Consider the following 15186-nt stretch of genomic DNA (forward strand, 5'->3'; position numbering starts at 1 on the left):
TTGAAATAGCATTTTGCTTCCTGAAATAGTGTCAAAATCCACGCTATATGTTTCGTAAATACATTCAGTTGGTAAACGGGAAGTCGATGTGCGACAGACCTGAAAACGGCATACACGGTATAGAACCCCAAGCTGAAGCTCAGTACCAAATATCAAGCAGTTGTGATTTGTAGTTGCTGAGAAAAGTGTTGGGGAAAATTTTGTAAATCCACACCATGTGTTTCGCAAATACATTCAGTTGGTAAACAGAAAGTCGATGTGCGACAGACCTGAAAACGGTATACACGATATAGAACCCCAAGCTGAAGTTTGGTATCAAGTAGCTAAGATTTGTGGTTGCTGAGAAAAAGTGTGTTTCGGATGGACAGAGATACAGACGGACAGACAGAGGTAAACCAGTATACACCCCCCACCCCACCCCCTTCGGAGCAGGGGTATAATCAGAGTATTCAAGTCTCAAGTTAAAATGGCAAGTTTTGTAGTCAGGCAACCATATGAACAACTAATTATGTGATCACAGGAATTCTACTAAATCTACGGGAAGAATTATGATTCAAATCATGGATTGTGACTGAAATACTGCATCAAATTGTCAGACTGTAATGCTGGACTTAAAACTGCTCCTTGTTCAAGTCTATATAAACCGAGTTCAGGGTCACGTTCAAGTTGGTAGTCATGACCAGAAGTGATTTGTGGTGTATTGGGTGTCCAGGGTGGAATATCTACCTCTGGTTTGGGAGCAGTTGCACTCCAAAATGGAGTTGCTCCTCCACCTTTGGTTCCCTCCTGGCACTCAGCTCTCACCTGTAGCTCCAAGTAGCTGTAACATGCGCAGCGGCCTCGACTGGTCGGCTAAACCAGGTTGAGAGTAACCGATGGGCCACCTACCCTCGGTGACTGGGTTTGTCTACCTCAACATGTGAAGTCTGGACTTCGGTGGACTGTGCAAAAGAGACCACTGTGTGGTTCAATGGGCAGAAAGGCGATTCACCAGCAACATGTTGTGGAACGTGTAGAGCATGGCAAGACACAGAAGACGCCCTGGTCATCCACTGCACCTGGCTTCACCTCCAGCTGTCTGGACCTTGTCCTGCCACTGGATCTTGGTGGTACATCGGAATAGAGTGAGGCTGACGGCGCACAACTCTCCCTCACTTAAATCCAAGTCACGTGCAAGTCTTCTTCATCACCATTCACCATGTTATATTCACGTGTGCAAGTTTAGTATTATCTTCTCACTATCTGTCTCTAGATTATCCAAGGCCCGCGGGGCCTTTGCATGACTCCAGCCTATCTGGAAATCCAAGCAGTACAGCCTGAAGACCAAGCTTAGACTCTACAATAGTAATGTCAAATCTGTGCTCCTTTATGGCTCTGAGTGCTGGCGTATTGTGAAGTCAGATATGAACAAGATCAGTGCATTCTATAACAGGTGTTTACGGAAGATATGCCACATCTTTTGGCCACAGTGAGTGTCGAATCACACTGAACACGGGGGCCCCCCAAGGATGTGTGCTAAGCCCCCTCCTCTTCACTCTGTTGACCCACGACTGCACACCAACATCCAGCTCAAATCTCTTCATTAAGTTTGCGGATGACACGACTGTGGTGGGTCTCATCAACAATGGCGATGAGACAATCTACAGGAGTGAGGTGAGCCGCTTGGCCATGTGGTGCAAGGACAACAATCTCTGTCTGAACGTGGAGAAGACGAAGGAGATTGTTGTGGACTTCAGGAGAGAGCACACCCAGCATGCTCCACTATCTATCGACGGTGCTGCAGTGGAGAGGGTGAGCAGCACCAAGTTTCTGGGTGTGCACATCTCTGAAGACCTGTCTTGGAGCAACAACACCGCATCACTGGCCAAAAAAGCCCAACAGCATCTGTACTTTCTCCGCAAACTGAGGAGAGCAAGAGCCCCGGCCCCCATCATGCACACTTTCTACAGAGGCACCATCAAGAACATTCTGACCAGCTGCATCACCGTGTGGTACGGCGCCTGCACCGTGTCCTGCTGCAAGTCTCTGCAGCGCATCGTGAGAGTAGCTGAGAGGATCATTGGTGTCTCTCTCCCTTCTCTAATGGATATTTATAACTCCCGCCTCACCCGCAAAGCCATCAGGATTGCAGGTGACCCCACCCACCCATCTCACAGCCTCTTCAGCCTGCTGCCGTCGGGGAGGAGACTGCGGAGTCTCCGGGCCAAAACCAGCAGGCTCAAGAACAGTTTCTTTCGCCAGGCAGTCAGGAGGCTCAACTCCCTCCCTGTTTTGCCTCTCCTCCCCCCTCTGCCCCCTGCCACAGATTCTGCTCGTACACCCCCCTGCCCCCCCTTCAGCATCTGACATGTCATCCTCACAGTTCCCCCCCAACACACACACACACACACACACACACACACACACACACACATACATACATCTCATCGTTCATTAACACACTGAACTCACGGACCGCACATCTCACTTTACCTCGCTCATTTGCACTATTCCGCACTACCTCATCTTAACAGCTGCTAGTTTGTTTATACTGCTTATTTCATGTTTACCTGCTATACCTCAAGTGCCCTTGACCGTTTTGTTTATTTGAACCAGTGTGTGTGTGTGTGTGTGTATGCATATGAGTGTTTAGTCTACGTCTAGGTTCATCTCATCTCATTATCTCTAGCCGCTTTATCCTTCTACAGGGTCGCAGGCAAGCTGGAGCCTATCCCAGCTGACTATGGGCGAAAGGCGGGGTACACCCTGGACAAGTCGCCAGGTCATCACAGGGCTGACACATAGACACAGACAACCATTCACACTCACATTCACACCTACAGTCAATTTAGAGTCACCAGTTAACCTAACCTGCGTGTCTTTGGACTGTGGGGGAAACCGGAGCACCTGGAGGAAACCCACGCGGACATGGGGAGAACATGCAAACTCCACACAGAAGGGCCCTCGCCGGCCACGGGGCTCGAACCCAGAACCTTCTTGCTGTGAGGCGACAGCGCTAACCACTACACCACCGTGCCGCCCGTCTAGTTCATATCTAGTGTTTATACTGTTTATATTGTCTGTTTGAGTGTTTAGTCTTTGTGTAGTTCTTATCTAGTGTTTATACTGTTTATATTGTCTGAGTGTTTTGTCTATGTCTTGCTCTCATCTAGTGTTTATACTGTTTATTTATACTGTTTATATTGTTTGTCTGAGTGTTTAGTCTATGTCTAGTTCCTATCTAGAGTGTTTATACTGTTTATATTGTTTGTTTGTTTTTCAATTATTCTATTTTTATTTATTGCATTGCCTGTTTGCACCGTGGGTCAGAGAGGACTGAAATTTCATCTGTGCTGTATGTCGAGCATGTATAGCATATTTGACAATAAAGTTGACTTGACTTGAATGAAGAACTCTATAGATACATGGGCTGCTACATCATCATACTGGAAATTAAGCGCCGTTGCCTGAAATGGTTGGGACACATTTTAAGAATGGATCAGGAGCGCATACCAAAGACATCATTACAGTGGACCCCTGCTGGGAGGTGTAGGCCTGGATGACCCAAAACAACCTGGCAAAGAACAGCCCAGACTGAGCTTGAAGAGATGGGCCTTACATGGGGCGAAGCCCAAAAAGTAGCGAAGGATCGCCAAGAATGGTGTCGCCAGGTCGGGCCTTATTTCCCACCAGGGAAGAAGAGGATAAGTAATCTGTCTCTGACCGGAAGGCCCTCCAAAGAGTGGTGAAGACAGCAGAAAAGATCACCAGAACATCCCAAACACCCATACAAGATCTGTACCAGTCACGCTGCAGCAACAGAGCCATCAATATAATCAAAAAGACCCCACCCATCCTGCACGTGGTCTGTTCTCCCTTCTACCTTCAGGTAATCGCTACCAAAGTTTATGGTGCAAGACAGCCAGACTCAGCAATAGCTTCTTCCCACAACATTTAAGAAGATAACATGAGCATGGTGGACTCAGGACTGTTGGACCCATTAACATACACAGAATGTTACAACTGACGACCCCCTTAACGCACATACATATTGTTGAAATGCTGCTATCCAGTATAATCGGCTGTCATCCTGTGTAATATCTTGTCATCCTGTGCAACAATTCAATGCCATCACTATGCATTTTATCATCACCCACCAGTGTTATGGTTCTTATCCATTTTTTTGTGCAATGTTTGTTTGTGTCCCTACAGTCACTGTATTGGTCTATGTCTGTGTTTATAGTGCAATATGCATGTCTGTCTAGCATGTTTACCTATTGTTGTCTTGTGTGCATTTACTGTAACATGTTTGTTTATTGAGGCGGCACGGTGGTGTAGTGGTTAGCGCTGTCGCCTCACAGCAAGAAGGTCCTGGGTTCGAGCCCTGTGGCCGGCGAGGGCCTTTCTGTGCGGAGTTTGCATGTTCTCCCTGTGTCCGCGTGGGTTTCCTCCAGGTGCTCCGGTTTCCCCCACAGTCCAAAGACATGCAGGTTAGGTTAACTGGTGACTCTAAATTGACCGTAGGTGTGAATGTGAGTGTGAATGGTTGTCTGTGCCTATGTGTCAGCCCTGTGATGACCTGGCGACTTGTCCAGGGTGTACCCCGCCTTTTGCCCGTAGTCAGCTGGGATAGGCTCCAGCTTGCCTGCGACCCTGTAGAACAGGATAAAGCGGCTAGAGATAATGAGATGAGATGTTTTTTTATTGCACATACCAGCACATTGGAGTGTGGGGAAACGTAATTTCTTTCAGCCATGCACTGCTTGTTGTACGGTCTGAATAACAATAAAAGGTTGAATTTGACTATGCACATTTAACTCAGGACATGGTCCGTTGTCACATACAGTACCAGTCGAAGATTTGGACACACCTCATTGATTCTAATTTATTGTTATTAATTAAAAAAAAAGACACTTCATGTCTTAAAAGTAATGATGGCTGTCGTTTCTCTTTACTTAGTTGAGCAGTTGGTGTAGTGGTTAGCACGGTCGCCTCACAGCAAGAAGGTTCCGGGTTCAAACCCAGTGGCCGGCGAGGGCCTTTCTGTGTGGAGTTTGCATGTTCTCCCCGTGTCTGCGTGGGTCTCCTCCGGGTGCTCCGGTTTCCCCCACAATCCAAAGACATGCAGTTAGGTTGACGTGGGGCGGCCTTGGGCTGAGGTGCCCTTGACCAAGGTACCTGACCCCTGACTGCTCCCCGGGCGCTCTGGGGTGGCTGCCCACTGTTCTGGGTGTGTGCATGTGTTCACTTCTTCAGATAGGTTAAACGCAGAGGATGAATTTCACTGTGCTCATTAAGGTGGCAAGAAATTGAGCTAATTAGCTTTTGACAAGGCACACCTATTAATTGAAAAGCATTCCAGGTGACTACCTCATGAAGCTGGTTAAGATAATGCCAATAGTGTGCAGGTAAACGGTGACCAATTTGAAGGATCTAAAATATGAAACGGGATGGCACGGTGGTGTAGTGGTTAGCGCTGTCGCCTCACAGCAAGAAGGTCCGGGTTCGAGCCCTGTGGCCGGCGAGGGCCTTTCTGTGCGGAGTTTGCATGTTCTCCCCGTGGGTTTCCTCCGGGTGCTCCGGTTTCCCCCACAGTCCAAAGACATGCAGGTTCGGTTAACTGGTGACTCTAAATTGACCGTAGGTGTGAATATGAGTGTGAATGGTTGTCTGTGTCTATGTGTCAGCCCTGTGATGACCTGGCGACTTGTCCAGGGTGTACCCCACCTTTCGCCCGTAGTCAGCTGGGATAGGCTCCAGTTTGCCTGCGACCCTGTAGAACAGGATAAAGCGGCTAGAGATAACGAGAACTTTTTTTTACATTTACCATATAACTCCATATACAGTCAAGTCCATATATATTTATTTTGACGGTATTCACATCCAAAGTGGATGAAGGGTTTAGGAATTACAGCTCTTTAATATGTAGCTGCCTCTTTTTCAAGGGACCAAAGGTAATTGGAAAATTAACTCAAAAGCTATTTCATGGGCTGCATGGGCTATTCCCTTGTTAATCCATCATCAATTAAGCAGGTCAAAGGTCTGGAGTTGATTCCAGGTGTGGCATTTGCATTTGGAAGCTGTTGCTGTGAACCCACAACATGCGGTCAAAGGAGCTCTCAATGGAAGTGAAACAGACCATCCTTAGGCTGAAAAAAAAAGAAGAAATCCATTAGAGATAGCGGAAATGTTAGGAGTGGCCAAATCAACAGTTTGGAACATTCGGGGGAAGGCGTGCTGGTGAACTTGGGAACTCAAAAAGGCCTGGACATCCACGGAAGACAACAGTGGTGGATGATTGCAGGATCCTTTCCATGGTGAAGAAAAACCCCTTCACACCATCCACTCAAGTGAAGAACACTCTCCAGGAAGTAGGTGCATCAGTATCTAAGTCTACCATAAAGAGAAGACTTCATACAGAGGGTTCACCACAAGGTGCAAACCATTAATCAGCCTCAAAAATAGAAAGGCCAGATTAGACTTTGCCAAAAAACATCTAAAGAAGCCAGCCCAGTTCTGGAACAGCATTCTTTGGACAGATGAAACTAAGCTCAACCTGTACCAGAATGATGGGAAGAAGAAAGTATGGAGACGGCTTGGAATGGCTCATGATCCAAAGCACATCATCTTCTATAAAACGTGGTGGAGACAGTGTGATGGCATGGGCATACTTGGCTTCCAGTGGCATTGGGTCACTAGTGTTTATTGATGATGTGAGAGAAGACAGAAGCAGCCAGATGAATTCTGAAGTGTATAGGGATATACTTTCTTCTCAGATTCAGCCAAATGCAGCAAAAGTTGATTGGACGATGCTTCACAGTACAGATGGACAATGACCCAAAACATACTGCAAAAGCAACCCAGGAGTTTTTTTTTTTTTTTAGGCAAAGAAGTGGAATATTCTGCAGTGGTCGAGTCAATCACCAGATCTCAACCCGATCGAGCATGTGTTTCACTTGTTTAAGATGAAACTTAAGGCAGAAAGACCCACAAACGAGCAACAACTGAAGACAGCTGCAGTAATGAATGAATGAACCCTTTATCATCACTGTACCGGTGAAATTGACCATCAACCTGTCCTTACAGAGGGGGAACAGGACAGGAAGACAGGGATAAAAGAAAAAGAAACACAGTAATAACATGAGGAAAGATGAGGAAAAAAAGAACACCCCCCCCACTATGCTCCTATCAGGAGTAGTGTGGGAGCATTTAAAAAACCTCCGCATATAAGCACACAATAACACAAGTACACTTTAAAACACGGGACTTGAGGGGAGGGGAGGAGGTAGAGGTAACCCAGCGCAAGCAAGCAGCCATCCGCTCCTGCAGCCATAAGGACGCTGGTCACGCACCCGCTTATCACACTGGGGGTGAAAAACGGCGACCGTGGAAAATTGGGGAAGGAATGAGAAGAATGCGAGAGTGTCTCCCAGCAGTGACCTTCTGGGGGAAATGTTGCCCCAGCAACGGCCTTGATCAAGGCCGGTGCTGTTCAGGGAGCCGAATGTCGATAAGATAGAGATTGTTTGGTCTTTCAAACAGACGCAGTCTTTACATGTCCACATCTGTCCATTTCGTCCATTCTGTTCAATTCAATTTGGTCTCCGAAATACTTATTCCTTGCAAAGCCGAAAGCGTCTCCAAGATGACAACCATGCTGTGGTTCAAGTTCTAATAGCCACAGTCTGTGAGTGCCGACAGCTTTGCCCACCGCTTCAATCATATCAGGCAGCTTTGTGGGGCTTTGAACAGCTGTCACCGTTGTCTGATTTCCTCGATATACCAGGGCAATGCCTAATCCAATCAGCAAAAGTCCAGTAATAATGGTTCCGAATAGGTAGATATCTTCAATGTCCTCCACAGATGTTCCAGCAGGACAGGCGGGTTCCCCCGAACCCAGGCTTCTCGTCGAGAAAACTGTCAATTTCGTTAGGAGACCAGTTTATCAAATCCATGCTTTTTTAGTTTAGAAATTCAATGCGAGGGGGCGTCGTGGCTCAGGTGGATAAGGCGCCATACCATAAATCCGGGGACCCGGGTTCGATTCCGACCCGAGGTCATTTCCCAATCCCTCCCCGTCTCTCCCGCTCATTTCCTGTCTCTACACTGTCCTATCCAATAATAAAGCTGAAAAAAGCCCCCAAAAATATCTTTAAAAAAAAAAAGAAATTCAATGCAGAGAGTCTCTCAAAAAAAAGTATAGGCAGACGAGATGAAACAAAGAGCACAAGCAGGAAAAAAAAGGAGAGGAGAGCAGAGAAATGTGACCACCTTCCGTGAGAGCACGGAGAGGGGAAAAAAAAAAAAAAAGGTCTGGCACAGCATCACAAAGACGGAAACCCGGCGTTTGGTGATGTCCATGGGTTCCAGACTTCAGGCAGTCATTGCCTGCAAAGGATTCTCAACAAAGTATTAAAAATGAACATTTTATTTATTAAAGTCCTTCCTACACCATTCATGGCACGTTTGGTGGCGCCGATCTCCATTTCATAGCCCCCGGCCTCTCGCCTATACTACGTAGCTAGGGTTACAGTGGAGGGCTAGTCCTCTGGTAACCATGAGAGTTTAACTCCTCACTCGCATCTGTATTGCAGCGTGCCTTGCCAGATGGCAGTAGGCACCATTTTTATAATGGTTGTTGGTATGACCCGACCGTGAGTAGAACTCGCGGTCTCCCGATCGACAGGCGGACACGCTAACCACTAGGCCACTCGCCGGTGATTTTATTTATGGCAATGTTAATTTGTCCAATTACTTTTAAGCCCCTGAAATGAGGAGACTTTGTAGAAAAATGGTTGCAATCCTTAAACCTTTCATAGGATGTTTTTGTTAAGCCCCTTGAATTAAACCTGAAAGTCTGCACTTCAAATGCATCTCGGCTGTTTCATTTCAAATCCAAATGTGGTGGCATGCAGAGCCCAAATCATGAAAATTGTGTCACTGTCCAAATATTTCTGGGCCACAGGCGATTGCTCTAAGACAGCGAGGGAGGCTCAGCCTCCTCTAAAAATGATGAACATCGTGTAGGATGAATTGCGCTAGGCTTATGTTATAGCTGACCTTATAACATTGCTATTTCAGATCCAGAATCATAGAAATATATGTGCTCAACCCAACTACAGTGCGAAATCATTCCGTTATAACTTTCCCCAGTTCGCCTAATGTGTGCGTGAGTTTTTCCCCCTTGTGACAGTGCGATGCAGCCCAGCCTCAGTGGATTGGGAGCTTGTGCTTGTCAATCTCAAATTGCAAGACGATTATTGGACAAATACTGCGAAAATGCCCGCCCACGGAGTCTCACGGACTCCCAGCCTCAGTGGACTTCAACGGCATTTGGGAGCTCTGCGCTTTTCAATCTCAAAATGCAAGACGGTTATTGGACAAATACTGCGAAAACGCCCGCCCACGGACTCCCAGCCTCACATGGGAGGGACATGGCAGTTTCCGCGAGGAGACTGGTGATTGGTGAAAGCGGCCGGATATTTTCTTTGATTGACAGCTCGTTTCAACTATAGACAGGCAGCGGTACAGTGTTGCCAGATTGGGGGTTTCCCGCCCAATTGGGCGGTTTTAAGTGCATTTTGGCGGGTTTTGAACATATTTTGGGCTGGATAACGTCAGCAGTATCTGGCAACATCAGTTCAGTCCCATGCAGATTCGCAAGTGCTGTGGTGTATTGTAAGAGATCGGCTTACATTTCGATTTCATTCATTACACACGGTTTCTACCAGCTTTTTTAGTTTGTATATATTTTCATTGTAAATAAAGTGTAAATATAGTGTTGTCAAGTTTGCTATCTTAGTTCCAGAAATTTCGTTTATTTGAGTGACTGAACTTGAACTTGAGGGGGCTAGTCAGCTAGCAAGAAAGCTGCGCACAGAGGCCAAGCATTGTTGATTTAATTTTGGCGAAGCCATTTGCCAGTCTTCCTTTCGAGGAAAAAATTTAAATTAAAGAGCAGGGTAGACCAACACCTCAAATTGACTTGGTGAAAAAGGTAGGGAATAATACTCGTTCCTTTCAGCTCTCCTGGTATGAGAAAGTGAATTGGCTAACAGCAAGTGATCCACATCACCAACAGTAAATAGGCTACTTTAGTAATATGTCATGGATGGACCAAAAATATAGAATCTATTTAAAATGTTTATGCTGAGTATATTATATTGGAATATATATTTTTCTGGATATGAATTAAACACAGCTACAATTTGGAAAACATTTTTAAACAAAAACACAGCCGAGAACATTTCACACTACAGACCTGGATTAAAAGTGAAGGGTTATCAAAATTGTCAATAAAACATTTCTCAGTCAAAATAAGTAAAATATAGGGAAAGTGTCATTGAATGAAATGTGTGGCACCCAGCTCTACTGCTGAGGTTCCTGACAAATAGCTGCTTTCAATAATGATAAATTTTTAAACAACATGCCACAATTTTAAAATATAAAATGTTAAAATATCCCCCCCCCCCAACACCACCATCATGTATATTGGACAGTAGGCTAATGGGCCAAAACAACCTGTTATTTCACAGTTTGTGACGCTGCCAACAATCAGCCAGATCAGAGGCAAGAGTATGGGCAAAATTGATGTTTTTTCTTTTAAAATCTGGAAATATCGTAACCGACCAGCCTCCCCTGTTTGAAAGACTACCAGCCGCCACTGTTCTGGGCCATACATTATTTCATAGTTTTGATGTCTACAGTATTGTTCTAAAATGAAGTGTCAAAATATAGAAAAACTTACGAATGAGTAGGGGTGTACAAACTTTTTTTTTTTATAGTATATCGTGACCAAATTATGAGCGTTTTTTTTTTGTTTGTTTGTTTGTTTTAAGCTCCAGTGAAGCTGAATGATTCTTACCGATCCAGACCTGCCACCATCAGAAGCTGCTTGAACTGCTGGGGGCTCTGTGGGAGACAGTAGAACATTCCGGGTTCTCCAGATGGCACCACAAACTCTCTGGCACCCTAACAAGTTAAAGTCAATGCAGATACAGTAAGCTATCAAAACGTGTGCACGGTAAAATAAAATAATCATGACGGAAGTCATAATGAAATTAAAAAATGCAGACTAGATTTGATATATTTACAACATTTCACGTCTGCCCTGATTCTGACACCATCTGTACCATTTTCTAGCTCACATTCCTTAAAAGGTCATTGCTTCCTGCTCATGTTGCCACGGTAATTAATTGCTCTCACCTACTTCCTGTTACCCTTCGTTAGTCTGTGTATTTATATCCTCTTGAGGTGCCTGCGTTTGTGTAAAAGTAAAAGCTTTCAGTCGGACCTATGGTTCTTTTTGCGTACTTTTATTTTCTACTTTCTTTTTTTGAGCCAGAATGTATGAAGTAATTCCGAGTGAATTTCAGATCACAAATCTTCGGAATGTATTCATAGAGAAATTCCTTACACCAATCACTACATCTACATACACAAAATATTCCAGTTTTTGCTACAATTAGACAGTCCGTAATTATCAGCACCTTTTCAGATTTAAAAATAAAACCAATCTTACAAAGGGGAGTTTCAGTTACAACACTTATTATCGGTCATCAATCTATCAATCGGAAGACAGACACCCCCCTGATCTTGTTGTCTGAGAACACAGCTCGTTACCGGAGATGGAATTTTTTCCGGAAAACGCAGACGTCATCATCGCAGGTAAGCATGGTGGAAAGATCATGGACGTGTTTTTACTTCTCAAATTCAGACAGATTTCATGATCTCCTTGTCGAAACCTACTTTGTTTCTTACTCTTTCGTTTGACAGTCGCCATTTTGTATCTAAACGTGCATTTGAGAAGTCACGTGAGGTGTCGATAATAGCGAACACTTTCACCGGTGTCCACCATTATCGACACCCTGTGGAATTAAAGTCACATTTACAACTGTTATGGCTCGATCTTTGTGTAACATTATTGAAGTAGATGAAGTTCTTTTATATTAAAAAAAAAAATGCTGTGATTTATAATCTTTATTTTTCTGATTCATAACAGAATGGAATGTTTATAGAGTATTTGGAATCTGATTGCAATAACAGAATTAGACCAGAATTAAATTCCTAGCATATAAAAAAAATTACATGCTTGAAATATTCAGATTTTTCTTTTCCATTCAGAAAAAAAACATTTTATATATATATATATATATATATATATATATATATTTTTTTTTTTTTTTTTTTTTCCCGCGGTGCAGTTTCCATCAAATCCTGCACTCTGATTGGCTGGCAAGCGGGTCCGTATCCTACGATACGGACCCCAGTTACGGACCTCTGGCGACTCGCTTGTTCACACCACCACCACAAACATAGTAGAATTTTTTGTCAACATTTAGCTTTTTTTTTTTTTACAAGATTTATTTATAAGATTATCAAAAATCATAAATTTTTGCCAGCATTTCTCAGGAGAATAGCATTAATTTTACAGCATGGATAGCGATAACGACAGTCTTCACAGCAAAAGCGAGTTTTACTACCCTGAGGAAGAAGAAATAAAATAAAACATTTCAGGAGAAAGCGAAAAACCTGTAACTTGCTAACGCCGAGCAAAAACATGGCTGAATCCTGAATGACTCCTATTTGTATAAATAGGGGACTACATAGGCGGCAAAATGTAGTTTTTTTCCTGCCATGGAAGTGCACTTGTATACCGAGAAGGAAGCCATTTGCATTACAGCCATGAATGAGGATTCAAAATGGCGGCTCGCCTCGGTTTTCCCTTTCGGGCGCTCTCGTTTTCTGTTAGAATTTGGTAAAGAAAAAATAAATATTATTTACCAGCTTAAGGTCGGTCCGTATGGTGAAATACTGTGACCTCGGCCTTGAATACCGACCTCAGAGGGCCTCGCTCAGTACTTTCAAGACCTCGGTCACGGTATTTCACCATACGGACCTCCCAGCTGGTAAATAACACACATATAATGTATGTATGTTTGCAGTTTGTTGTAAATATCTACCACATATTACAATAATCAGTAGACATTTTATATTTTGGTTCGAGGAACGACATGCAACCTTTGACCTGGATTTCCATGTGGTTACAATGTCAGTTGCCTGTTGACATTTACTGGTAAACTACAAAACTAGAACAACAACGAATGATGAACAAAATGTGATCTACGACAATACTTCGAAAGTGGGTAGAAAGTGGAACAAAAAGATTTTCTGACGCAGGTTAAACACTATGAGATCATTTGTTTACAAGCATTAGAATTACTTCCTCATTTACGTAAGCACCGACATCCATATATTTATATAAAAGATATTTTGGACTAAATATAAGCCTATGTAAAACAAATTTTACATAAAAACTAAATGTTTTGTTAACTTAATACCACATACCGATTATTTTATTTTTTTTATAAATAATCATCCGGGTGTCGATAACTGTGGACGAAGGTGTCGATAATTGTGGAACGGTGTCACGTGATCAGATACGCTAAGTAATCAGGAATCAACTCGTTTTTTTTCCCAGTGGAGGTTTGAGTAACTATTCATGCACAATTTACATATTGAAAGCCTTTTCTACTTTTGCAACGGCTAAAAGATCGTTACGGTGTCGATAATTGTAGCCGCCGCTCTACTAAGCTGCTTGCATGAATAATGAAAATACCGCTAATAGGCTATTTCCATTTATGTGCACACGTGTGTACTCCGATTATAGCTGCTTTGCATACAACACAAAAGATGCTGTGTGTCACAAACTGCGATAAAAACCCTAACCGAGACGTGTATATTCCGAATGCGCGGTATACATCACGACCAAAGAATGCGCCTCGATCATCGGCATGTCATCTTAATCGGAAAATGCTAAACTCAAAATAAGGTCGAATTCAGAATATCCAAACAGAACATGCCGTTTACGTGATCCGTATCGAATTCCGTTAGAACGGTGGAATTTTCCTGTGCGTGCAAACGTCTTGACTGAGTGCAACGTACAAAACGTAGGCCGAGCATTTCGGAGCGCTTCAGCAGTGCGCTCGGGGAGAAATAAACGTGGCGGTACTGAAACAGTAACGGATTAACGATGCAGAGCTCAAAGAGGCGTGTCAGGTCAATCTCATGGCTATCCTTTACTAATGATCTGTGATTTAAGAAATGACGTACAAAACAAACAAAGCAATATAACCTGATTGACGCACTGCATATGTTCATTTGACGTCTTTATGTCGTTTACTACGTGGATTGTAAATACAAATCAACACCCCATTTCGGTTATAAAGTGCTTCAAGTCTTAGATCAATGACTCTCCATTTACTCAAACCTGACCACGGTATACGATTGGCGCTTTCAGACAAGTCCAAGATCGTCTGTATACAAGTAACGGACCTGCTGGAGAAGCCAATCCCAGAATGAGCAATCGCGACCAAACCATTTTTAAGCTGTGCTTTCTTTCTTTCTTTCTTTCTTCCTTCCACCAACTCGGCGACAGGGTTTATATCCGAGCCCTGATATTCATCTGTCTGCTTCTAAGTATTCGGATCATGTACATGCCCTTTATAACCCTCTGTGTTTTGACCACTATCATGGACTTTGCCTTGGATTTTCAGAACAACACTAATAAACACGCACCTTGAACGTGACCTCAACTCTTCACCTACACACTACAGCAGGGCTTTCCACAATATTATGTACTGTAGATTTTGAAAGACCTAAAATCGTGTGTTGAGATGTTTTCTTTTTGACTTGGCGAACAATTCTCTCACGAATTTTGGCACAAAGGGGTGAACCATAACCAATCCTTGCTTGCAAAGACTGAGCCTTTGTTGGTATATTGGTGTATGCTCCCTTCTATACCCAATCATGTTACCAATTAATCTGCTTATTGTGGAATCTTCCAAAATGGTGTTTACTTGAATATCATATAAACTTTTCAGTCTTATTTTGCGTCTGGCCCAACTTTTTTTTTTTTTTGAGTGTGTTGCAGGCATCAAATTCTAACTTCGTTTATATTTACAAAATACAATTAAGTTGGTCATTAAAACTATTGAAAATCATTTCTTTGTACTTTTGTCAGTTAAATAAAGGTTCACGTGAAATTAACAAATCAGAGTTTTGCTTTTATATTTTTTAAATACCGTGTGGGTTTCCTCCGGGTGCTCCGGTTTCCCCCACAGTCCAAAGACATGCAGGTTAGGTTAACTGGTGACTCTAAATTGACCGTAGGTGTGAATGTGAGTGTGAATGGTTGTCTGTGTCTAT

At 43.5% G+C, this 15186-nt stretch overlaps 1 protein-coding gene across 3 annotated transcripts in view; it reads right to left on the reverse strand.

The window, feature by feature from the left end:
- Window positions 1–15186, reverse strand: part of dars2 (aspartyl-tRNA synthetase 2, mitochondrial) — a 119081-nt gene that overhangs the window by 73330 nt on the left and 30565 nt on the right. For all 3 annotated transcript variants that reach the window (XM_060931251.1, XM_060931242.1, XM_060931233.1), the window contains one exon: window positions 10844–10950. In XM_060931251.1, coding sequence (XP_060787234.1) covers window positions 10844–10950 — 107 coding nt within the window. The remainder of the gene's footprint in view (window positions 1–10843; window positions 10951–15186) is intronic.

Source organism: Neoarius graeffei, chromosome 1, assembly GCF_027579695.1.
Source record: "Neoarius graeffei isolate fNeoGra1 chromosome 1, fNeoGra1.pri, whole genome shotgun sequence".
In the NCBI taxonomy this organism is placed as follows: Eukaryota; Metazoa; Chordata; class Actinopteri; order Siluriformes; family Ariidae; genus Neoarius; species Neoarius graeffei.